This window comes from Atractosteus spatula, chromosome 6 (genome assembly GCF_055471065.1).
Source record: "Atractosteus spatula isolate fAtrSpa1 chromosome 6, fAtrSpa1.hap1, whole genome shotgun sequence".
NCBI lineage: Eukaryota > Metazoa > Chordata > Actinopteri > Semionotiformes > Lepisosteidae > Atractosteus > Atractosteus spatula.
The window spans coordinates 50,426,535-50,452,843 of NC_142711.1; the positions used below are offsets into that span (position 1 = coordinate 50,426,535).

The following is a 26,309-nucleotide window of genomic DNA, read 5'->3' on the forward strand; positions in this document are numbered from 1 at the left end:
TGCTTTTAATATTTCAAGGGTTGCTAAAACCTAGCTTTTTCAACTTACAGGCCTCTGGGACATCAGTTTACCTTTTATCGAAAGTAATTCACCAACAGTTGTGAGATCCATACTGCATTATTAATTTTAAAAGGAATTGCATGTTTAGAGGACATGCTTAAGGATTTTTTTTCTTTTTGTCTTTACATTTTGTTTTTCCCTCAATTTGCTTTTTACCATTTTCTAACTATAGACACAACTATTATATTTTTAATTCAATCTAAATTAATCCCACTTCATCCACTGCAAGAGATCACACAGTATATTCAAAACAATTAGGTGCTGAAGTTTCCATAGCTTTCTATGGGACTTTAAGCCCCTATGGGTTTTGAATACATCACAGTGTGTACTGCAAAATTAACACATCATAAGGCACAGATAACAGAGGACAGACCAATGGAAAGCAATGATCAACCCTTTGTCAAAGTTGTTAAAAACACTCAGGTTTATTCACAGCTAAATTAATGTAGGCCTTACTGCACTACTATGAGATTCATGTACTTCTGAATTATAATGGGTCATGCAATGTTCCAGATAACTAGGTAGATGCATATAAACAGGAGATGATGTGGTTAATCATTTCATTAGTCATTTAGTTAGTCATTTCACATTATTATTAGGCATAATAATAGGAAAATCTTTGTGAATTAACAAGGGGCATAACAGCCAAAGTCTTTGTTGTGCAAATGTCTGTCAAATTGTAGGCAAAGCTGAGTAAGCTGTATGAGAAACTCTCCAAGGACTACCATGAATGGAGAAAGTGATGAAAACAAAAATGAACAAGATCATAACAGAGCTTTTTGCTGCCATTACAATTTTTCTTTTACTTTTTGTTATTTTTAGTTTTCTATTTTAGATACAGTAATTTAGATTCATTCATTCTTAACTGCCTTTAATTAGCCAAGCTTCAGTGCAGTCTATAGGTAATTCTAATGTATCTTACATAAGCTGCTTTAAAATCAAACTAAACAAATCAAATGGGGCTCATAAATTACATCAGCTACATCTTTGAAAATATATATTTTTATAGCAGCAGGTAAATGAACAGCAAAATTAAATTATTCCTTACACAAATTTCATAATTGTGTATAATATGTTTTTGACCCATCCCATATTCAAAGCACTAAAGTAAAACGTAACTTTTGTAAACATGTTTTGTCAAATAGACAGTGCTTTGGATAGATGGTTTATCTTATTTTAGTTTTCCTTGGATTACTTGTAATAAATGTCACTGAAAGAAAATAATAATTTCAAAAAGAAATGTCTATCAATTTATCATTACATCATTTATATATTTCCAAAGTGCATTTAATGGAAATAGAGATAAGAGCAACTGAACTACGAGCCCCCAGATCCTTAGTACCCTGAAAGAGGAAGTGAGTCCGGAAACAAAGTCACCTGGGTTGGTTTGTTTTTAAGAATTGGAGGGGTGAAGGCAGGGATAGAGATAGACTTAGACCTAGGAGACTAAAAGGAAAATGACCAGAGTGATTATGAGTAATTGCTTTTGTATGGAGGAGAAACTGATTTAGACTGAACAGACAAATCATTGATAAGAGCTGGAAAAATGACTGAAGACTAAGTGATTTAAGTGAATCACGAAGTGAAGACTAAGCCCTCTTGTTTAATGTTTAATTTCTGTACACTGATAATATTTAAGGAGGCTAGACAGTTAGGCCAGAATATGCAACAAAGTTAGTATCTCTCTATAGAGAGAATGATAGAGTGGATTTTTAATTGGTTTACATTAGTGGCAAGTGCTGGAGATCTCTGGCTGACTTTTGTACTTTAAGTCTGTTGGGTGTACCCTGCCTTTAGAAGATGTCCTACCATGACCTTCCACTTTTGGGTAAAACCTGAAGGCTGTGTATACTTATTATATATATAATAAAATGTGTATATATAATTGATTTACTGTAACTTTATTTAGCAAAAAAGGTTTAAAGTTACCTGATTGATGATTAATGAAACTGCTGAAGACCTTAGACTGAAACCATTTTTAGTTGGAATTGTAATAAGAATATTGTCCTAATTCTGTCTTGGCTTTTATGAATAACCTTTTTACATGTGTTTACAATTCATTGTACTCCTTTTCTTTAATTAGCTGTTTTTGTTCTTTAATCGTGTGTAAAGCATTTTTTTCCATTATATTTTTCCTAATCAATTTGTTAAGCCTCCTGGCATACAAAATTCAATATTGATTTATTCACTTTTGGGACAGTGGTTAGAAAGTTGTTTAATTTTTTGCCATTCAGATGTCCATTCTTTTTTTTCTTTTCTTAAACCTTCACCAACTTAATTCCAGCTGTCTGGTAATTTGAATTAAACCTGTACAGTTTCAAAATGTACCACATTATGATAAAAGTTGCCTGTTTAATTGTTCTTTCACCTCTGCCTCACAGACATTTTAAATTGTTTGAAAAGCCAAGATTTCTAACATTTTCTCTTATGCAGTAGGTGTTCTGACAGACTGGATAAGAAAGCAGGCATTAACAATGTCATTTTGGTTTCTGCAGCAGTTGGGATTTTCCCAGTCTATGAGGGGATGAAGTCTCCCATAAAGAACTCTTTAGCACAGACATTTGTCATTTGATTATACAGTATATAATTATAATCAACATCTGCATTTGGCTGTCTATAACATACTCCTAACACAACACTTAACTTAGAATGTTTTTTTAAATGATCAAATCTATATTGATTCAGAAATTATTGATTACTCTAGCTTTAGTTCATGAGCCTGAGTACTCTTTTTGATATATAGCACTCCACATCTTCTCATTCTCTCTTTCCTATCTCATCAAAACAGTGTTTTCACTATTGTTCTATTCATCTTCATCATATTTGGTCAGCCATGCTTCAGTAACATCAGAATTACAGTACCTGCTAATGTGGTAGTTTCTATCTCAGCTAATCTGTCCCTAATAATCTTTGTATTTAGTTATAAACACTAGATTATTTGATCTTCGGTTTTTCCCTTTGGTTCTTCCTTTGGTCTTTACTCCAAATGCAACTTTATTTGTGATTTACTTGGGTTTCATTCTTGTTTAAATGTTTTGGGATTTCTTTACGGTTCATCACAATGAGTGGTACACATCTAATTTAGATGCAATTTGCCACGTCTATACAGATATCTTTCAGATACAGATGTCTTTGCTATGGAAAGGATTCCAGTAGGCAAGCAAGATGAAGCCTTCTTCTGCCCATCACAACATTCATGTGTTGTGCTGACAGAATAACATTTGTAGTCGTTCATCTTTTGCTGCCACTGCTGTTAAGATTCCTGAGAAAACAGAGCCTTAGTCCTGTTCTACATTTCTGTCTGAGTTGTTTAAATTTGTTCTGTGTAGAACACAGTTACCTTAGCTCCAGCAAGACACCAAACAAAAAATGTAGTCTCCAGCAACCACCATTTCTATTTTTGGATTCCTAGTTGAGACCAGTGTTTGAGATTTTAGGTGAGCAATGGAGGTGTCCTGGCCTTGAGCAAAGAGCACAAATGGGCTTATCTGGGATTTGAACTAGGTACTGTACCTGTTGCACCCAAACAAAAAATCAAAATCCCAGACCAACAACCCAATATTATTTGTGTTCTTGAATGTTCAAAGCCTTAATAAGACATTTCTTTCTATATCAATGTAATCCAAAAACATTTTTATTTTATTTTTTATTCAAACTGTGGAGGGGCTCTCACTACTGAATGAAAATAAAAAAAATAAAAATTCCAAGAAGTAAGGACCAACTTCAGAGGGGGAAAGACGATGGAAGGTTTGGAGTCTGTGTTTTTTTCCTAGAGATTTTTTTATAGAGTCACTGTACTCCGCATGTACTTAGCTAGTTCAGAAAGTTTTAAGACTGTGGTTTAAAAAAAAGGTTTCAAAACTGTAATTTCTTCCTTTTCATACATTTTCAAATGTGTAACCATCTAAAACAATAATTTTCAAAAAACAGCCCTTAAGTATCCACCTCAAGTCATAGAATGACCTGTCCAAGAAGCCAGCAACCCATAAGTCCCCAGAGGGGACCTTAGAAATTGAGGTTTCATTGCACTACCCTAGCAAAATTCTACCTATCTTAGCAATGTTTAATCACCAACATGGATTATTGCCTTTGGTCACAAGTAGTGTAGTGTGGATTTATTATATAATCTTTAAATTGTGATCATTAGAAGCATCTTACTTATACATTACTTTTATACAAAATCCTCAGTTAAAAAAGGCAATAGCTGAAACTACATTTTGGTAAATGTAAACTGGGGGAAAAAAACTGCAAAATTTAGTTAAAATGAGACTGGCTCCATTTTGCAATAAAACTATCCTCAGACTTCAATTGAAGAAATAATTGCCACAGGAAGGTTGATTTTAAGCAACTTATTGCTGAAACTTCAAAATACATTACACATCCTACTGTGTTGCTACATTTATACATTCCTACTGTATATATAGTACTTGGATCATCAGCCATCATCAAGTATATAATTGGTTATATAGTTAACAATGATTTAATACACATGAAAGGAGATGGGTCTACCCATGAGCAAAAAATAAAAAGTCCTGGAGTGAAATGTATTTTATTAAAGCTTTCGTAACAGGTCACCATGAAACTAATGTTCCCAGTAAAAAAAACAGCTTAAACAGCCTCAAAAGCTCAACAGTCAGGCCACCAAAAACAACTGTCAACTGAACCCTATCAAATGATGTTAGTCACAATTTGTTCCAGGATTTGTATAAGCAAAATAGATCAAGGAAAATAAAGTGATAAATATTTACATACAGTATACAATATATTCTGTTATAGAGTATAGCCTTTAAGGGAAACCATTTAGATATGTTTATTCAGGCATTGCTTTTTAAAGCTACCTGATGTTACGATCCCTGCCTCCCGGCAACGGAGGAGGCAGAAGTAGGCGTAGCCGCTATCCATCAGTTCACCTATTAGTTTTCCCATTCACCACCACACCCCCGTCTCATCCTACTTAAACACCTGTCCTTCCCTACCTCGTTGCTCAGTATTGGTTTTTCCTTTCGAGCTTCCCGGTTGTGCTACTCCTACTTCTACCCTGTGTTCGTCTTGGCTTTCGGTTTGCGGCTTTTCCCTTTGGACTTCGGCTTTTCGGATCTCGGTTTGGCTTGGTTACTTTCGCTCTGTTTCGGATCACTGGCTACCCCTGGATTATCGGATTGCTCTACTGACTACGACTTCGGATCGCACTTCGGCTTCGGTACTCGTTCCCTTTCGGATATCTGGCTTCCCCTGGACTCTCGGCTCGTTCCTACGATTACGGCTTGCTTTCGGATTACGGCTTGGCTTTGTTCGCTCCTGCAAGTGGGTTCACTCACTGGTTCGGTCCCTCGTACCGAATCCCTAACAGAATACTGAGCCCTTTAACATGGACCCAGCGGAGCAAGAGGAGATTCGCTCGGCTCTGGATCAGCACGGACAAGCCTTACTCCAGCTCCAGGCTTCTGTCCAACAGATCTCTGCGCACCTGTCTGCAATGCCGCCCATCGGCAATCAAGGAAGCAACGCTGGAGCTGCCGCTTCGGCTCTGCCCCCGCCAGCTCCTACACCTGCCCCTCGGCCTCTTCCACTAACTCCACCTGACAGGTTTGACGGCAACCCTACGAAATGTCGGGGCTTCTTAGCACAGTGTGCGCTGGTTTTCAGGCTCCATCCGGAAACTTTTTTTTCTCCTCAGGACAAGATCGCCTTCATAGTTTCACTGCTAACCGGCCGCGCTTTGGAATGGGCTACTGCTCTGCTTGATCGCGGGGCTCCTGAAATTCAGGATTATGATCTCTTTTTAGGAAAATTTAAGGGGGTTTTTTGTCATCCCGTAGTCGGTCAAGACTCTGCCTTCCGCCTCTCCTCCATCCACCAGGGCCGCCGGTCTGTACAAGACTATGCTATAGATTTTCAAGTAGCAGCAGCGGAGACTCACTGGAACGACGAGGTCCTTATTTTTCTTTTCCGTCAAGGACTCAGTGAAGAAATAAAGGACCGTCTGGTAAATATGCCGCAATTGGGCAGTACCTTGGAGGAAGTAATTTCACAAGTGTTGGAATTGGATATCAGAATTCGTCAAAGGAGTGCTGAAAGATCTCGGACCCCAATATTAAAGGCTCCTCGGCTATCTCCTATCAGATCTTTCGACTCAGATCAACCTATGGAAGTAGCCCGCACCCAGTTAACCCCTGAAGAACGAGAGAGGCGCCAACGAGAGGGTCGCTGCATGTACTGTGGGAAATTAGGACACTTTAAAGCGGCCTGCCCTGCCTCATACTGATCCTTGAGGCGCAGCTCACCTTCTCAAGTTCCTAAGGTGAGTGAGATTTCTCAATCCCCTCAGTTTTCCTCTGGATTTTTTATTCGTTCTACACTATTCTGGGGTAATGAAAGGAGACCTCTGCTAGCTTTTATAGACTCAGGGGCGGCAGGAAACTTTATTGACGCCTCCATCGCTCGAACTTGGAAATTACCCTTGACCCCGGTGACTACACCACTTCGTGTTCAATCGATCGACGGCTCCCCCGTATCTCCAGGACTTATTAGATGGCAAACTGAAATTATAAGCTTGCAGATTGGCGCCACCCATGTGGAAGACATCTGGTTTTATCTCCTTGAGACCCCAACACATCCTCTGGTGCTAGGCTTTCCTTGGCTACAACAGCATGACCCTAACATTTCTTGGTCCCGAAAAGAAATTTTAGCTTGGGGACCCAGATGTATTAAAGATTGCTGTTGTCTACCAGTACGAATTGCACTCACGGCGACGTCCCCTTCAGGGGTTCCTACCATACCCCCTCAATATTCCGATCTACAGGAAGCCTTTAATAAGCAGGAGGCCTTGGCCCTCCCACCTCATCGACCTTATGATTGTGCCATTGACCTTTTGCCAGGTACTATCCCTCCTAAAGGTCGTATTTTTCCGCTCTCCAATTCTGAGTCTGAGGCCCTGAAAGTCTACATACAGGATTCTCTGAAGGCTGGACTTATACGTCCATCCACTTCACCAGCATGTGCCAGTTTTTTTTTTCGTGGAAAAGAAGGATGGTGGGCTTCGTCCCTGCATCGACTATCGTGGCCTCAATGAGATCACAATCAAGAATCGGTACCCTTTGCCTCTAATTCCAGCAGCACTTGAGTCGGTGCATTGAGCCAAAGTCTTCACCAAACTGGATTTACGAGGGGCCTATAATCTAATCCGCATTCGGGAAGGGGACGAGTGGAAGACGGCTTTCATGACAACCCATGGACATTACGAATATTTGGTCATGCCCTTTGGTTTGGTTAATGCCCCAGCAGTGTTTCAGTCTTTTATTAATGACATCTTTCGTGATCTCCTACAAAGATTTGTCTTGGTCTATCTAGATGACATTCTAATTTTTTCTGATTCCTTCCAGGATCATGTTCTCCATGTCAGAGAAGTACTCTCCCGGCTCATCAAGAATAAACTATATGTCAAACTGGAGAAGTGTACCTTCCATGCTTCGAGGATTCATTTTTTAGGTTACGTCATCTCTCCAGAGGGTGTGGAAATGGATTCGAGTAAAGTCTCGGCGATTACTGATTGGCCCACACCCAAGAACCTCAAACACATTCAACGATTTCTCGGCTTTGCTAATTTTTACAGGAAGTTTATTCGAAACTTCAGCTCGGTGGTCACTCCCATAACCTCCTTGACTCGTAAAGGACCAAGACAAGGCAAATGGACCCCTCAAGCCGAAGAAGCATTTCAGCGTCTGAAACACCTGTTCACAACAGCCCCCATCCTAAAACCCTGATCCAACTTTGCCTTTTGTAGTCGAAGTGGATGCTTCTGGCCATGGTGTGGGGGCTATTCTCTCTCAACGTCATGGAGAAAAACAGATTCTTCATCCCTGTGCCTTCTTCTCTAAGAAGTTATCCCCTGCCCAAATGAACTATGACGTGGGTAACCGTGAGCTCTTGGCCATTAAGCTGGCATTGGAGGAATGGAGGCACTGGTTAGAGGGTGCTCATCACCCTTTTTTGATTTACACAGATCACAAAAACCTGGAGTACCTGCAGTCGGCCAAACGTCTTTGTCCTCGCCAGGCTAGGTGGTCCCTTTTTTTTTTCCAGGTTTAATTTCTTGATCACCTACACTCCAGGTTCTAAGAACATCAAAGCAGACGCCCTCTCACGGATCCATGACCCCCCTGAGGCCGAATTGATTCCAGAACCCATCATTCCGTCTGGTAAGTTCCTGGCTGCGGTAAGATGGGACATTGAGGTGATTGTCCGACGAGCCTTGGTTGGGCAGACGGTACCTCCTCAGTGTCCTCAGGACAAGTTATTTATCTCTCATCCCGTCCGATCGGCGGTTTTACAATTGGGTCATGACTCCCGCTTCGCTGGACACCCTGGAGTCCACCGTACCTTGGATTTCATCTCCAGAGACTTCTGGTGGCCAACTATGGCTAAGGATATCAAGGAGTATGTCCAGGCCTGCTCTATCTGTTCCCAAATGAAGTCTTCCCGGATGAGGGCAGCGGGCCTACTTCAACCCTTACCCATCCCGGATCGTCCTTGGACCCACCTCTCAGTAGATTTTGTTACTGACCTTCCACCCAGCCATGGACACACGACTATTATGGTAGTGGTAGACCATTTCTCCAAATCTGCTCATTTTATTCCCCTACCATCTTTACCTACAGCTCGAGAACTAGCAGAATTGTTTGTACAGCATATCTTCCGACTGCATGGCATCCCTAAGGATATTGTTTCAGATAGGGGCCCTCAGTTTGTCTCCCGATTTTGGAGGGCCTTCTGTAAGTCACTGGGCGCCTCAGTCTCACTTACCTCAGCTTACCACCCTCAGGCCAACGGTCAGACAGAACGCATGAATCAGGAACTGCTGACCTATTTACGGACTTATATCTCCTCTACCCATGATAATTGGGTGTCCTTGCTCCCATGGGCAGAGTATGCACACAACTCATTGTATACTACATCTACTGGCATGTCTCCCTTTAAGTGTGCCTTAGGTTATCAGCCTCCTCTGATCCCTGACTCCCACCCCAACACAGAGGTACCTTCGGTTCAGGACTACATCTCTAACCTGAAGACCTTCTGGAGGAAGGCCAAAGCCACCCTTCTTTGCACCTCAGCTCAGCAGAAGAAGGTAACTGATCGGCGCCGTCGGATCCCACCCAGACTTCGACGTGGTCAGTTTGTTTGGTTATCTACTCGTAACCTTCCTCTTAAGCAACCTTCTGGCAAGCTTGCTACCAGGTACATTGGTCCTTTTCGTGTCCTCGCCCAGATTACCCCAGTAACTTACTGGCTGGCCTTGCCTCCTACCCTTCGGATCCACCCTACTTTCCATGTTTCCCTCCTTAAACCCTTTCACAGATCCACCCTGTCTAAACCGCAACAAAAACCCCCACCGCCTCGAGTAATTGATGGACTCCCTGCTTACACGGTCATTAAAATCCTGGATTCCCGATGGTCTCGTGGATCCCTACAATATCTCGTCGATTGGGAAGGCTACGGTCCGGAGGAGCGCTCATGGGTTTCGGAGAAGGATATTCTGGACCCCAACCTCATCCAAGACTTCCACCTTAACTTCCCGGATCGTCCCGTTAGGGCGTCAGGAGCCGCCCGTAGAGGGGGGGGTAATGTTACGATCCCTGCCTCCCGGCAACGGAGGAGGCAGAAGTAGGCGTAGCCCCTATCCATCAGTTCACCTATTAGTTTTCCCATTCACCACCACACCCCCGTCTCATCCTACTTAAACACCTGTCCTTCCCTACCTCGTTGCTCAGTATTGGTTTTTCCTTTCGAGCTTCCTGGTTGCGCTACTCCTACTTCTACCCTGTGTTCGTCTTGGCTTTCGGTTTGCGGCTTTTCCCTTTGGACTTCGGCTTTTCGGATCTCGGTTTGGCTTGGTTACTTTCGCTCTGTTTCGGATCACTGGCTACCCCTGGATTATCGGATTGCTCTACTGACTACGACTTCGGATCGCGCTTCGGCTTCGGTACTCGTTCCCTTTCGGATATCTGGCTTCCCCTGGACTCTCGGCTCGTTCCTACGATTACGGCTTGCTTTTGGATTACGGCTTGGCTTTGTTCGCTCCTGCAAGTGGGTTCACTCACTGGTTCGGTCCCTCGTACCGAATCCCTAACACCTGAAGCATTACTGCTAATTTTGGATTTTTTCTCTCCCTCCTCAACCTCCATCTTTCTTGCTTGGAAGAGGTGGGAAGTAGCAGCATATTGCCCCTGTCCAGTGCTGCTGGTCTGGCATGCTTAGCTTCAAAGGGGTGCTTTAGGTTTAATGGTCCAGTCATGAATGTATCCTAATGTTCAATAAATCGTAAGTCAAACACAATTTGTTTTCAAGTTGTTGTCCAAGGAATTGCAGTACTTGATTTGAGGTTCAAAAATCTCTCAGAGAGAACATCATAGAAATGATACATCAGATGCGATTTTTACCATCACAGAGAGGAAGAATTCCATGATTAGGTCTTATTCAAATGAATACTTGGTCAGATCCCTTAATGGCATTCGTTTTATACATCAGGCATTCTAAACACTGTACAAATTGACAGTACTTTCCAAGAGCAGGGAGATCAATAATTTTAAATACTTCATGCACAAGAGACCTCTATCTGCTGTAAGATATAGCAAGTACACTTTCAAGGATTCATTCTTTAATGTTTCTCCACAGCTTTTTAAGCACAAGGAACCATTCCCTCTTAAACATTATTGAGAAAATGATATGCTTTATTGCTTTATTCCTGGGAAGGAAAAACATTGGTCTACCATTTCTATGTGTTGTAACCAAATCACTTCATCCAGTTAACTGAATCAATTATCACAGCCAGACATTTAATATAATTTCCTATCACCTCAGGTTTCATAGTTTATCCTTGTGTTTTTGTAGACAAGTGTTTAGACTTCTACACTTTAGATTATTAAATCTTTGTATGGTTTTGAACTTTGTGTAAGGTGTTGACAACAACCAGAAAATGTAAGGTGCTAGAGTTTTGCTCAATTTGTAATGTGGACTGATACACACTGAAGCATAGCTAAGCCTAATGAAATAATTTATCATTTATTAGTGTCATGAGTGGCAATCCCAGTACTTGAGCACTGTGTACAGACAAGAATGCCGATGTAATCCTGGCAATGTTGGGGCAAGAACTGTTGGAAAATGAGTTGTCTACCTGGCTGTATATACATTGAATAGAGGATTGCTTGATGATGGTGTCCCTAAAGCACTGGATAGCAAGACTAGCCTGTCCAACGAGTTCTGATTGGAATTGGAAAGTACTAAGCAATTACTCCTCTTCCATTAAACCATTTCAGTCAACAACAGTTGTGTGCAAATTGCTCTCTCTGGCATTGATAGATTAAACAATTAGAGAAAATGGCATTTTTGTTCTCTGTGACCAGGGTTACCTCAATTTGCTGCCCAATATTGCAGTGCAAATTGCTGAGGAATTTGTTCTTAAGGTTTACAAACCATAGTCTGTCAGTTATCTTTGGACTGTTTAAATCCTTATGACTATAATTTCTGACCACCTAAAACTAGCTGCAAACCAAGTACTGAACAGTGTGTTAAGTGTTTTAGATCAGTTTTGTCTTGTTATAGTGCCTTATGTGGAACAAAGGCAATGGATTATAACTAGTATTAATAGTCATCCAAACATAGTTAACAAGTGTAAAATGGTTATCGCATTAATATTGAGATCTGCATCAAACACCAATAATGTTTAACATCCCAAGTACCTGCTTCCTCTCCTCTTTGTCAGTTGTGATATTTTGCAAATTAATCATAGAACATACTACCTTCTGAGCTGGTATGTGTGCAATGCATGTGTACCATGACACCTTAGCACCAAATATCTTATGTGTCACGAACCGCATGCAAAAATGCAAACGTAAACGTCCACGCAGCAACACCGCACACACTCTATTATTTAAACCCTCACTCTCCTCTTGGACCTTGCTCACTATTAAGCTTTCCTCCCCGAGCTGCTCTAAAACTTCCTTCTCCTGAAGACTAGCATTTCTCTCGTCTGTCCTTGCTGGCTTTTGACTCCTTGCAACCATAATCGATCACGACTTTGCCTCTTGTTTTCGATTAGTTTTTGATTCGGAACCTTATCCACCTCCTGACCAGATGCCACGGGAGACTGCTACACACAGGGTCCTACCTGCTCCAGCCTGCTATTCTTTGACATTATGCGCAATGTATGTATTATTATATGTACAATTATCTGCAATTCAGAAATAAATCTTTTCAAGTACCTTTGATGTCAGAATCAACGCATTACCCAAGTCTGCCTTCAGAAACACTGACAATTATATCACTTGAATTATACACTCTTAATTAAAATGCTTTTTTGCAAACTTGTACAAACTCCGACATTCATACTGTAAATAGTTGAATTAGTTTGAATATGTCAGTTCTGCATGCCCTTTTATGATAGAACAATATACTGTACATGTTCAATGCCATCATTAAGTTAGCATTCCTTTATTACTTTATTTCATTACATTAATAGCATTGCTATCAATTTTATAATGTCTGTCCCTGTACATCAGAGGTATCAAATTCTAATGCACTAGTCTGGATCAATTGCCTGCATTAAACAAATCTTATGTACAAATCTTAAATAAAAAGATCCATGGAATGAGTTGGGTAGGAACGTACATCATTGTCAATTACTGCCAAACAACATCACTGATCTGACAATTGATTGACAATTCCTATTTTCCTTTTACATTGTTCTCTGCAGTCTCCAATATTGTATGCTTGTTTATACTAGGTATTGATCATGCATATTGTAGTACCCTATTTCAATGTACATTTTGACTGAAGGCTTGATTTTTAAACTTTCAGGTCAGAAATATTATTGTATAGGATTGAATACCTATATCATAGCCAAAAGGATAGAGGATAAGTAGGACGTTTCTTTCTTGAACTTCAAGTGGTATTACTACTATTTATACACACATTTCAGTGTATTATCTGATTTTTTATTCCCTTAGAGGTGTTCCCTTAAAGTGTTGTTGGATGTATTGTATTTTAGCTATGATGCATAATTTATATTGCTTAAGCTCATCAAACTCAAACCATACTGACAAATTTAAATGCCATAGGTAATTCTCTTGATGTCCAGTATTAACCAAAAACATTCCTACTGTTATCACTAAACACTAGTAAATTCTGTTCTCCAATGTGACTGATCGTAAATGTGCATGCTTCTGATCAGGACTATGCCAATTTAGTTATGTGACCATAAGCTCCAAAAAGGGGGTGTACAAGTAACCAAGTGCTCCTGGAAGTTGGATTGGTAGTATGGTGGATTGGTGGCAGTAGTTCCTAGCATCTAGCTCTGTTCCTATTTTTTAGGTGTAGTGCACTCAACAGTCCATTTTCTTCAAAATAACTCTACCACAGTACATAACATTTGCACATCAGTAAATTATACCCATTTCTAGTCATTTTATAAGTTTTAAGATACACTGTTTTATCAAGTTACTTGAGAACAGAATGTTTTTCAATTACGTTCAGCATGGTACTGGCATATCAAAGCATATAAGATAATAATCCCAGACAAACACATTTATATAATACTCTATTTTGACAACTTTAGATACCCTTCTTTAAGAAAAACAGGGTTCTTATAACTATAAGGCATTCCACCACTGCCTTTTTTATTCATCTAAGGATGTACTATAGCATATACTGAGGATGAAGAAATACTGTCACATTTCATCAGCTCTCCCAGAAAATAGCAGATTTGTATTCCTCCAAGGCACATCTCTTTGAGCATGGCCTTTTTCCAGTCAGTTTATGTTAGTTTTTATTATTCAGTTTAGTCATGAGTTGACTCTGTTGTTTTTTTTATTGTAAAGCCTATTCAGATTGATTTTTATTTTTATGATAAGGGTACTTGAAAGGGACTGGTCGCAAGATCTTCCCATTACTGTAAGTGAAGAGGACATGTTATATCTGAAAAAAGGTAATTCATCCTCCTACTATTAATCTTTGCAGATACGATTCTTTTTATGTACGCTTAAAATTACTTTCACATATTTTTAAAAGTGTACAAATTTGGATATTGATTAAATGTTCAGGGAATTTCGATTATTCTTTTATGACAGTCAGTGATGCACTTAAGTGACTTTAATAGTTGTATTAACACAAAATCTCCTCATCTGAGAGGGAGCACAAGTGATGAGTGTCCTGGTGATGTGATGTAACTGATGAATGCCAAGCTTGGTGAAAATCAAGAAAGACACAAAGAATAAACAGGGCATGGTAGCTCAAGAGAACAATGCCTTCATGCCATCATTATGTTGGAGGAACACGTCACGTGGCTCATCAGCATTAGGGTCAAGTCCTCTTTAGCAATGAATCATGACCATCCTAATGGATGTCTGCGAGTTTGACACAGACATGCAGACCAATATGCTAATTGTGTACAGAAAACCAATCAATGGGGAGTCTGAGTGAGTATCCAATTCCAGAACTCCACTGCAGTAACGGATATCTACCTGACTGCATGGCACATATAAATCAAATTTTGAGACCTCAGTTCCGGCTGGCTCATTCAGATGTATCAATATTCCATCAGTACAACACTAAACATTACAGTTTAGTGTAATGTGCTGCTCATTACAGTTCGTGTTGCTTCAGATGGTGGCCATACTCTATTAGTCTTTTACGGACATTCACGGTAACCCCACCCACAAAATCTCTATTGGTCACCATGTTTGACAAAAGTTAAGCATAATGAATTTGCCTGTCATAACTGTTCAATAAAATGTCATTTCACCTTCTATAAAAAAGATTGGCATTTTTCCCCAAACCTTTGTGTATATGTTGCAATTATGAGTAGTGCATTTTGATGCATAGCATAAATTCTAGTGATTCAGTGCCTCACCATGAACCCCTTTTTATTTTGGAATCAGTGCTAGTAATGCAACTAACAGAATTTTGCTTACTCTGCAAAAACGTTTTCAAAACAATAAGTTGCAACCAGAACCCTTTTTAGCATGTATGGTGTAAATTACACCATAGGCTATTTACTGCTTGCTGTTTAGCTTAATTGTTGCAAAACCAGTTTTTATTGTATAATGTTTCATACACATTGTGAATAAACTTTAAGCACGTGCATTAATAAGTCCCTAGAACATTTTTAAAAATGCTGACTGATAAATAATTGCACACAATCATGTCTTCATAAACAATGTTTCTTAATTTAGATTGTAAATTACTTGATGCACCAGCATTTCATTAACAGAATTCATGAACGTAGTTCTTCATGGTGCTAATATAAGATGTTATTTAGAGCATTTTCTTAAATAAAGTGTCTAACTATAAATAACCTCTTAACACTAGAGAGTAATCCGTTTGGATAGAATACAATAGTGGGGCCTCTTCTGGCAGGCTGTTTGGAAGGTATTTGTTCATAATAAAAATTTAAACAATGTTCAGTTTGAATGTTTTGTTTTTGGTAGGAAATGTGGCATACCTCATTGAATAACTATATATTTATTAGGAGCATATCAAGAGGCATGTTTCAAATTTCATACATACCCTGTATATAGTGTACAGTATATGCCGTACATCTATATCATAAGCAAAACGTATAAGTGCTAAATGAGAAGTAGGATATTTAATATTAACTAGTGTAAAGTAAACTACTATAAAATCAATATTCTTTTCCACCCTGTTTTAAACTGCTAAAACAAACAATTTGAAAACCGTCATATTGTTTCCATGAGCGCAAGTACGTCAAGTCATTGGTTTTGAATTGCGGAATGAAACAATTCCCTCAGGAAAAACAGATTGAACTCCACTGATGCAGAACTGGGGTTGCTTTCCATTTGAGATTATTTTACTGTTGCTTGCATGTTGGTATTGAAGTAGATTTAGAACAACTTTTTAGAACTGAAACAAAACACTGTTGTTTGTGTAGGAAATCAAAATTAAACCATGTGGACTGATTCCAAAACCATTTTGCTTTCAAAAAGTGTAGTCCATTACAATATAGTTTGGCAATCATTTGGCATGGCAGCTATTATGAGTAAAGACAAATTTTAATATTCTTTCTGCATTTGTATTAAATAAAATCAAGCCAAGCTACTAAGTAAGACATAAAACCATGTGTGCTACTTTAGACTACTCTATTGCATCATGTCATGGGATAGTATGAAGCTGCGGGCTTTTCTTTTCATAACTTGAAACATGAAACCCAGGAGCCAAAGCCAATGTGTAGTTCATTCTTGTAGTTACACATAGTCAGGCATGGAGAGGCAATGATATCTATAAAATTATCTGAAGGCTAATACATTATATAGATGTATTGTTACAGTGCTGACAATGGTTACCCTGGCATTAGGTGCAAATCCATTACCTTCATTTCCTCTCCATATGATTATATGCTAACATTCTATAGATATTGCCACGTGCACTGTTCCAGTTAGATGTTTTATTTACTGTAGGCTTAAACATCCACTTCATTTGGATGAACAAATGTCCTTTCTCACTTCAGATACTCAAATACAAAACAAAAGTCCACATACCTTTCCAACATAAAGTGGATCATTGCCAGTATATTCCTCGAGTACAAAGAATTGGTTCCACACCCAACTTCGCTTTTCCCTCCGCAGAGTCGCACCTGAGTGCTGGGAGTGTAAATGTGAGCCTGAGCTTGAGCTTTCAGTACAACTTGCCTCCCACAGGGAAAGGAGAAGGGTCACAATCCCCAGAAATGTCTGGATGTTTACTGTCACTGACTTCATTTGCTACAGTATTGAGGAAATTAAAGAAATCTACAAAAAGAACAAGAGCTTTGAAATATTTGCAGGAGTTGTAGCAAGCTTTTTTTTGACCCAGAGAAAATCTGCAGGAATCAAGAGATGACCATTTGTAGCACACTGGGTGAGGAGAGGTGGATGATGTAAATTTGACTTCACAGGGGAAAATCGGGTAAAAGGCACCTATAGAGAGAAAGAAAAAAAGTTGTTTTATTAAATGCTGTTAAGAAATAGTTATGATTGCAGCATTTTAAATACAATTTTGTTGTGTTAGTTAATGTGCCAAACTCAGCTAATGGAGAAAGTCAAAACATTTAACATACTAATACGTGGATAGAAACCATGGTGTACAAAGTATTGCTTCTTTCTTATAGTCATTCAAAGTCATGATGGAAAATACCAATGTTGCAGGATTTATTAGGTTCACAGATGAGTAAAAATATGGACTTCTTCATAGAAAGGAATTGAACTATATTGTGCAATAAAACCTAAGAATTTGTAATATATAGTAAAAAACAATTTCTTCAATGTATAGCAGCAAACTGATTAAAGACTATGAAATGAGAAGCACTGCATTATTATAGGACAACAGTGTCTGTGATAAGATTTTCTGTTAGCTGCAATAGATCATAGCTGAAATTAATGTTATGAACATTTTCAACCATGTTAAAAAAGAGTAATGTAATCTTCCATTTTCAATCCATCTAATTAGAGCAGATATACCTTCAACTATCAAAAGTACATTAGATGTGTGAGTCACAGAAAGAAGTTGGGAGCTACTGACTTCCTACATAATGGTGTGTGCAAAAGTGTCTTGTTCTGGATTTAGCTATTAGGCAACAGTTTGTAAAGCATATGCTTATTTTAACTGGCCAGCAGCAGTAAAAGAAAACCAAGTACATTATTTTTCAAATAAGTTACAATAGTTGTACTGTTTTTGACCAGTGTTGGATTCAGAGTAAATTGTCAATACTTCAAACATCAAAGACGTGCTTTGAAAATTAACCTCTTGATGCCTTGGAATTCACAGGACTTGAACTGATTGAGACATGATGAATTTCACCTACAGTACATGGCAAGAATCAAAACATTAAGCAAGATTCAAACTAATAAAATCTAAAGAAATTAATTTATAGTGAAAAGGATTTGGTGTTTGCACTTCAGTCTTCAAGTTAAAGCTTAAATGTTTTATCTACTTTACTGTGACACCAGTAATCACTAAACTAAAATTAATTTGGAGGATTGAACTCAAAGCACTTTGTACTTTGTACTTTGGTTTTAATACACTGGCACGTATGGCACTGTATATCACACTAAAAGGTTGTTTAAAACTAATTGGACCATTTGAGAAAACTACATTTATTGCTTTGGCATATTTGCAGTATTGTTTTCTTTAACTTGAATTTGAACTTTCTATTATAACCAATTAAAAAGGGAAAATATTTAAAACAGGAACTTGTCTCTTGGATTGATGTGTGACAATACATTGTGTTCCATTATTTTACTTAGGGGGATTTTCCCTAATTTTCCCTAGTGCTTTCAGAAAACCATGACCTTCTTAAATTGACGCTGTGCCACAGTTATCCAGGATGAAAAAATCATTTTAATATTTCCACAATGAAAAGGGTAGCACTTTGCAACGTTCTGCCTATTCCTCAAGAGGTGGTATATGATTTGATAATACTAACGAAAATTAATTATAGACTAATAAGTACTTTTAATGTTTTATATAAGGCTGAGACCATAAAGGACCAATCCATATACAAACGGGAATTCAATTTATATTCAGGATGCATTAAGGAAAGTTAAATCTTGTGTTGGACAGTGAAGGTTGTTTTTTTTTTTTTCCCCAGAATTACACAATATTTTCTGAACTGACATTCAGTGTAATGCATCAAGACGTTCCAGGAAACAGTTTCCACTTTCCACTTCCCAAAATCATATAAGGACATCCATCCAGTTTCTGACCACGTATCCAATACAGGGTTGCAGCACTTATTCAATACAGTGTTTCAGGATACATGCCAGTCTGTTACAGATCATAAAAGGCCTTTAAAGGTAATTTCTCTGCTTCAATTTGTAGTGATGAAGGGATTCACATTTTAACATTTTTTTTTTTTAATGAGGATGATCTTTACTCATTGTAGGACAATCTGACATTCACCTCTGTTCTGCAATGCATGTCCGTAGACTGTCACATCGTTCAAGTCAACTAATGTAGTGGTTAATGATAATACAGGGAATAGCCAGCTTTAATATAAGCTGGTACATACTGAGGGAAGACTTACTGCTCAGACTTATGTTGATGAAATCCTCAAGCCAATGGTTCTTTCCTGTTTTTGTTTTCCAATGTGCCAATCCCTTATTGTGAGTTTTCCTGGAGGCCAATGCAAGACCACACGATGGTACAAGCACATTGGCATGACTTCAAGAAAATGCTGCGATCTTATCATGGTCAGCTTTTCTTTCCTAACCTGAGGTTAACAGAACATATGTAGGAGCAACATGCCCATAACATCAACTGCAGATAATCACAATTAGACAACCTATGCCAGCTGGTATAAGAAGAGTGGTGGCAAGCCCCACAGCAATCTAGACCCCCTACCTGGCAGTGTTGGCACTGTGGCAGTAGTCTTAAATTTCTTAATAATGAATACTACAGTGAAAAGTGGTCAATTCATCTTTTTCATCCTCCAACTTACTGAAGTTAATTACCATTTTCTAACAGTCATTAGAGTGCTCTCTGAACTGATGTTGCATACAGTATTAGAATGTCTTCTGTATGTTGCCTCCCCTTTTACAAGGAAATAAACTTCAGAGGCTTCTATTGCATACCTACAGAGCAGCATTTTAATTGTAGATCTGATTTTGAAATGCATACAGAGTGGTATGAATACATGTGATCCTCATGTTTTATGGAGTGGAATTGTTTATAGCAGGTGAATTGCTATCAAGATTTGTGTGTAATATTTTTAGACTTCATCTAAAACATAACTCCTTCTATATTATGATATTTTTATTCCTATTTCATTGTGTTATAAATGAATGTGGAGAGATCTGTACATACTGTACATCATTTTTAAGAATGGAAATGCTGGATAAAGCACACAAACAAATTGCCATGTTTTTATTATAAAAAATATGGAACAATATTGTTTATTGAGAGGAAACTTATCCTGGAAAGCAAAGGATGCAATGCGGATACACCCTGGACAGGAAGACAGTCCATACACAAGCAAAGAACATTCACACCAGGGTCAGGTTTCCCAGAAGCCTGTTAACCTACAAGTATTAATCCATATTAATAATTGTAAGAAATTCATAACACAGAAAGTACAGGTAATCAGCTTGGTGAAGCTGGGCAACAGTTCTTTTTCTTAAATGTTTCTATGAAAACATGAAGAAATGCTTCTCAAATGTAGACATTCAAATTTTTTAAAAAGCAAAATTACCCTTTTAAAATCCTAAAACATTCACCTAATTCTTTGAAATATTTCTTACTCTTTGCAAAACATAAATACTCACGCACAGCATGACCTGGTCATGTCACATTGTTTTAGAACAGTGTTTTTTTTTCACACTCTACAAAATAGAACTAAAACTTCAAGTAATACCTCTCAGAATATTTTGAAGTGGCTATTTATATATCCAGTGAAATCCAGACATCTTTATTATATATTTTACTCATAACTGGTTTATTGTTTTTAGATAGATGTGTATTTATAAGTACATATATTTAAATCATATTCCTTTTTATTGGTTTTGGCAAATAATGCACTGTTAAAAGAAAAAGAAAATCACAGTGTACTGTTGAGAATATGAGAATAACCAATTTCTCTTATAAATCAAAAAAGTGCTTGTGATCTTTTTGAGATCTAGGGATCTTAATTGGATCTTTTTATTATTCTTTTTGTTTTGCAGGTTCTGATTAGCCTACTTTCTGATGTAACAAAGAAATGCATGAACCTAAGAAAAAAGCAGCTCAAGTATGTCCAGTACCACCTTAAACATACAGTAAGTACAAATATTCTGTGCTAGTGAGCACCAACAGAATTTTACTTCTGTCTTACTTTTATAATGGTACAGAAGTATTGCTTCTCATAAGAAGCATTTCTATCTTTTGTCCTGAATCTGTCAACACTCAGGTTTTAAATGTGTTCTTTGCTCATTTTCAATTTAAAGACATTATCTTGATAGAAACACAAGACCATCCTAAAATGATATGAAGAAGAAAAAAGCATACTGCTCACTGGGCTTTATCAGATTGTATCAAAGTAAATGATCCAAGGATTTGTGTTTCTTAGAAGATCCTATTCCTTTCTATAATAAGGGTTGGTAACTTTGTATCCATGCACGGATCCTTTAGTTTCTAAAAGATAAAGTTTTTAATTCCCTGAAGATTTTTTGGAGATGACAATACTGCAGTTCAAGAGAAAACACACATCAAAAGGGGTGTTACCATAGTTGTGGTGTTCGGTATTCTACATACTCAATACAGGGGCCCCAGACAATGTCTTCTGCACCTTGGAAGAATGGTCACATCAACCCTCTCAAAGGATTTGATCTTGAATTCACTAGTACGGATGAGAAAGGCAGGGTGACTATGGTATGGAAATGTCTTATCTAATCCCTTTAATCTCATTTGCAAAGCTTGGTTTACAACAGGATTACAAGCACTTAGTAACTGATAATTTTGGAGTTTGGTCAGCATACTCTCAGCCATTGGAAACAAATTTAAAAAGTGTGAACCTCAAAAGAGATTTACATAGCTCAGCCTGCTTGAATCCCAAGCTTCATATATACTCAGTCTTTTTTCAATTTTACCCATGCCTGACAGAATACAGTACATTGGACCTTTATTTCCATAAAGTGGGCAAACTTAAAAGGGTGATTTTGTTCTTTTTTTATGTCTCATTTTTTTTCTTGAGACAAAATTGTATGGAAGAATGGGAGTATTTTTAGGATTTAGATTATTCTCCTGCATTATTCATTCTCTCTGTCTAATGCTACATGACATGCTGCTTCCTTCAATTTTTATTAGTCTTAAGTATCTGACCAAGCCTAGGGGGGAATCATGGCAGACTCCAGATAGTCATGTAATGTGGAAGGAGTTTACGCTGTTATAATTCTATTATGCTGTCTGTTTGAATTTCCTTATTCTCCAAGGGACTTTGTCCCCTGACAATGCACTCCTTAAACATTTTTAAAACAGGTTTTGCACCAGCCTGATTGTGGCACGCAGAATATATTTGAGAGCTCACATTTGTATATATTTTTAGAGCTGTCTATGCATGTGACTTTTTAATAGCATAAGAATCCAGATGTCCTGAAAGCTATTCAGAAATTATATAAATAACAGTTGATGACATTTTCTTCATTATGATGCCTATACTATTATGATGTTTCACATTTCTCTATAATTATCATTTATCAGAAAGTACCTTACAAAACTAAAATGATCATACAAATAAAATACAATAAATGAATATGAAGGGTGATAGGGCTGATGTGATCTCATAAAAGATGAAGTACCTAATAGTGATAGCAGAGAAGAGATGGGGAAAAAGCTTAATCATCCAGGTGGGGCTGCACATTGGTGGTGGTGGAGCGGAGTCCCCATTACCTGTAAAGCACTTTGAGTGGAGTGCCCAGAAAAGCGCTATATAAGTGGTAGCAATTATTATTAATTTACATTTCTATGGCTATTCCTGTTAACAGTATTCTATACTGCATATTCCTCTATATCTCTCCCAATCCCTACCTTATTTACCAGCTATTTTTTCATAATTGAAATGCTTCACAAGAGTATAAAATTGGCTCATTGTTCAGCACTATTAGCTTTAAATTGGCAACTGATAATGTCAGCCTCTTTGATTTTGCCTCTGTTCAAATCCTCAGATACTGGGGGGTGTTTAAGGTTATGCAGTTACTCTCACTGGAAATAACTTTATTAACATTTTCAAACAGGCAGACACTCATTTGAAAGCACCTCCATAATACAAATGAATGCATTTCTTCACTTTTGTTCTTTCAGGTCTGTTATTCCTCCTTCTCTCCCTTTAAAGTAGCTAGACAGATTGCCATTCAACTCTACAGTGGAATCTATCACTGACTGTGCCACTGGTCAGACAATTTAGAAACCTTAGCATTTAGATACTAAATAGTTTAGGTACCCTGTACCTTAGATGGTGTCATGGTAAACAATCTTAATAGAGTAAATCTTTGGTTTAAAAGACTTTGCTTTAATGGACTTTGGGTTTAAAAGACAAAATCTGTTAAAGGGTAAATTTGTCTGTGAAATCAGAACTACTGTACTGTGCTTTTGCTGCAATAATGATAAAATCCACAGATAATAAAAAGGTAAAAGTGCTACGTCGGTTTAAAATTCAGGAATATCAGTGGTACTCTGTGAGTCTATTCAACCGAGGGTTTACTGTAACGTTTTTAAATGGGTTGAGTGCTGACTTGGATGGATTGATTCAGTTCTATAATTCTCTTCAAGCTCACATCACTTCCATTTGATCAGTTGTACAAGTGTTTTTCCTCCTTTAGGGTATCAGGCTAAATTGCATACCCAAAATTTCAAAGTCATATAAAAATAGAAATAACTTTTTATTATTGTCTACCCCATGAGAACCAACCTTAAAAACTTTTTTTTGTTTTTTTCTGCCTTAAGACATTGCATTATTGTTGTTTTTTTCCTTATACAGTACAGTAATTATACAATTACTTATGAACTGACATTTTGTAGAAAGACTCAAAGTGCAGGGAAACTCTTGCTGTGCTTCACATTGGAGTGATAAAGATATTACATTTCTAGCAGATATTGTTGATGGTCTTTACTTATTCCAGGACCTATAATTTCAATACTAGCTAACTGGCGTCTCTATCATTCTCCACATATGCTTTCATTCTGCAATTCTTACCTCCCCTGGGGGACAAGTTTCTCTAAGCACCCAATACATTTGGAGGAAAATCAAATTGACTAGCTTTTTTCTGTGTATGAGTATTTTGAAGTTTTTAACCAAATGTTAGTATTTGGAATCAAGATTTGAATGCTACAGATAAAAAACAAGTTAATGAGACAACAATTTGGAAGAATATATAGTATAGTACAGCTTCCAAATACCTTAATCCAGTGATTCATTTTTTATCTGTTTAGGAATGTCCAATTATGATGTTTTACAAACAGATGTCTGTTTTGGCCACTTTTCTTGTTCTCTCCTAGCCTTTTTCAGTGGCATAAACAGATTTGGTTTGGCTGGTCCCACTAGCAACTAAAAGGATGCTGGCACTGCATCAGGAGCCTCTGGATTACTTCCACTGGCATCACCAGTTCCTTGCCTATCTTAATATCAATTATACAGGAACCTGTTTTACACAGGTAATGATCATAATAAATGAGGGTACATAACAGTCTTTGGTAAACTGTAAGATCACTTGCATAATTTCTTTAAGTATAAACTGTGTTAATATTAAAACATCTCAAACATTTTAGGTGTGTTTTCGTTTTTTAAGAATTGTTTAAGAAAACAAATAACATTCTCCCCAGTAAAATGTTGAACTTAATAAGACTCCCAGGTCTAAAATATTGCAACGCCTTTCTCATATGGTTAGTATGAGCATGTTGGCATGTTTACATTGTAATGCAGATTATTGTCTTGCTTGTAGTTATACAAAAAGTAAGAACAGTTACTAATGAAAGGAGGCCATTTGGCTCATCTTGTACTTTTGGTAGTAGCTTATGGATCCAAGGATCTTATCCAGCTATTTCTTAAAAGAAGCCAGGATATCAGCTTCAACAACATGGCGAGTTAACTGGTTCCATACTCTCACATCCCTTTGGGTAAGGAAGTGCTTCCTGTTTTCAGGGGTAAACGCATTTTCATGAAGTTTCCGCTTGTGTCCTTTGGTTTTTGTTTATTCTAAAGTCGATACCATCGAGAATTTTATTTTTAATAATTGTATTAAGTCCAGGGTGGCATGGTGGTGCAACGAATAATATTGCTGCCTCAATACTCCCCTGAGACCCTGAATTGGATGAAACAAGTACAAATGGATTGTTGGATGTTTTAAGCCCCCTCACAGACTTTTTCAAGACTAAAAAGGTTCAGTTTCTTCAGTGTGTCAGTGTAGGACAATCCATTAAACCAAGGCTTTATCTGTTCGGTCTTCTCTGTACTGATTCCAAAGCAGCCACTTTCTATAAGATGTTGACCAAAATTGTAGCATATTGCACCTTATATTCAACTGTTGTCTCCCATCATGGATTAATCAACCCAGACACTGCTGTGTTTTTGAGATCAGATATGATTGGTCAGACTCAGGGTGGTATGGGCATAAGCAAATACTTATCAAACCTCGCTAACATTGACTTTGCAGGTCACTAAACAGCTGATAAGGGAAAAGTTTCCTAAATAAGAATATTGGATTGTAATATATCCAGAGAACCAGGCTAAGCTTACTTTTTCAAATGTTTTCAAGGTGCTTTCAAGTCATCTGAACATTTTCTCTGGAGCAAAGCACATCCTGCCGCACAGTGATCCGTGTTACCATATAATGGCATAGGAAAATTCCTATCACAACAGAGATGTCCTGCCACCTACTGATAATAAATAATTTTAATAATTAATTACACTTACATAGTGCTTTTCTGGACACTCCACTCAAAGCACTTTACACATAGTGGGGACTCCCCTCCATCACCACCAACATGCAGCATCCTCCTGGATGATACAATGGCAGCCATAGCATGCCAGTATGCTCACCACACATCAGCTATCAATACAGAGGAGAAAAGAGTGATTAAGCCAATTTGTAGATGGGGATTGTTGGGAGGCCAAGATTGGTAAAGGCCAATGGGAAATTTGGTAAGGACACCGGGGTAACACTCTTTGAAACACCCTGAGATTTTTAATGAACACAGAGTCAGGACTTTTTTTACATCTCATCCGAAGGACAGCGCCTTTTTACAGTACAGTGTCCCTGTCACTATACTGGGGCATTAGGACCCACACAGACTGCAGCATATGCGCCCCCTATTAGCCCCACTAATACCTCTTCCAGCAGCAACCTTAGTTTTTCCCAGGAGGTCTCACATCCAGGTACTGACCAGGCTCATACCTGCTTTACTTCAGTGGGTTGCCAGGTATGAGCTGCAGGGTGATATGGCTGCTGATCCTGCTGATCCTCTAACACCTCTTTTAGAAGCAAATTGTTTTTTTGTTCCCTTAAGTTACTAAGATTACCTTAGACCTTGTCATCCTAAGCATGTGAAATCTAACATGACGATATACATATATGGCATATCACAGGCATTAGGGACATAGAATAATATTAAGAGGCATTTGAAAAAAGTTCAAAGTCTAATAGAAAAAAAGTGTTGAATGCAGTACGAATGTACCTTCTGACTTTTCACAGTCTTCTCATTAAACAAAACCTCAAAAAGTGACAACACTTATTTCTGAA

The 26,309-nt window shown here is 38.0% G+C and overlaps 1 protein-coding gene across 1 annotated transcript in view; it reads right to left on the bottom strand.

Moving 5' to 3' along the window:
* The window catches only part of LOC148833017 (cadherin-7-like), an 87,348-nt gene extending 70,522 nt beyond the window's left edge, over positions 1-16,826 (bottom strand). The window contains exon 1 of the mRNA XM_088918756.1: positions 16,608-16,826. Coding sequence (XP_088774882.1) covers positions 16,608-16,826 — 219 coding nt within the window. The remainder of the gene's footprint in view (positions 1-16,607) is intronic.
* Positions 16,827-26,309: the final 9,483 nt, after the last annotated feature.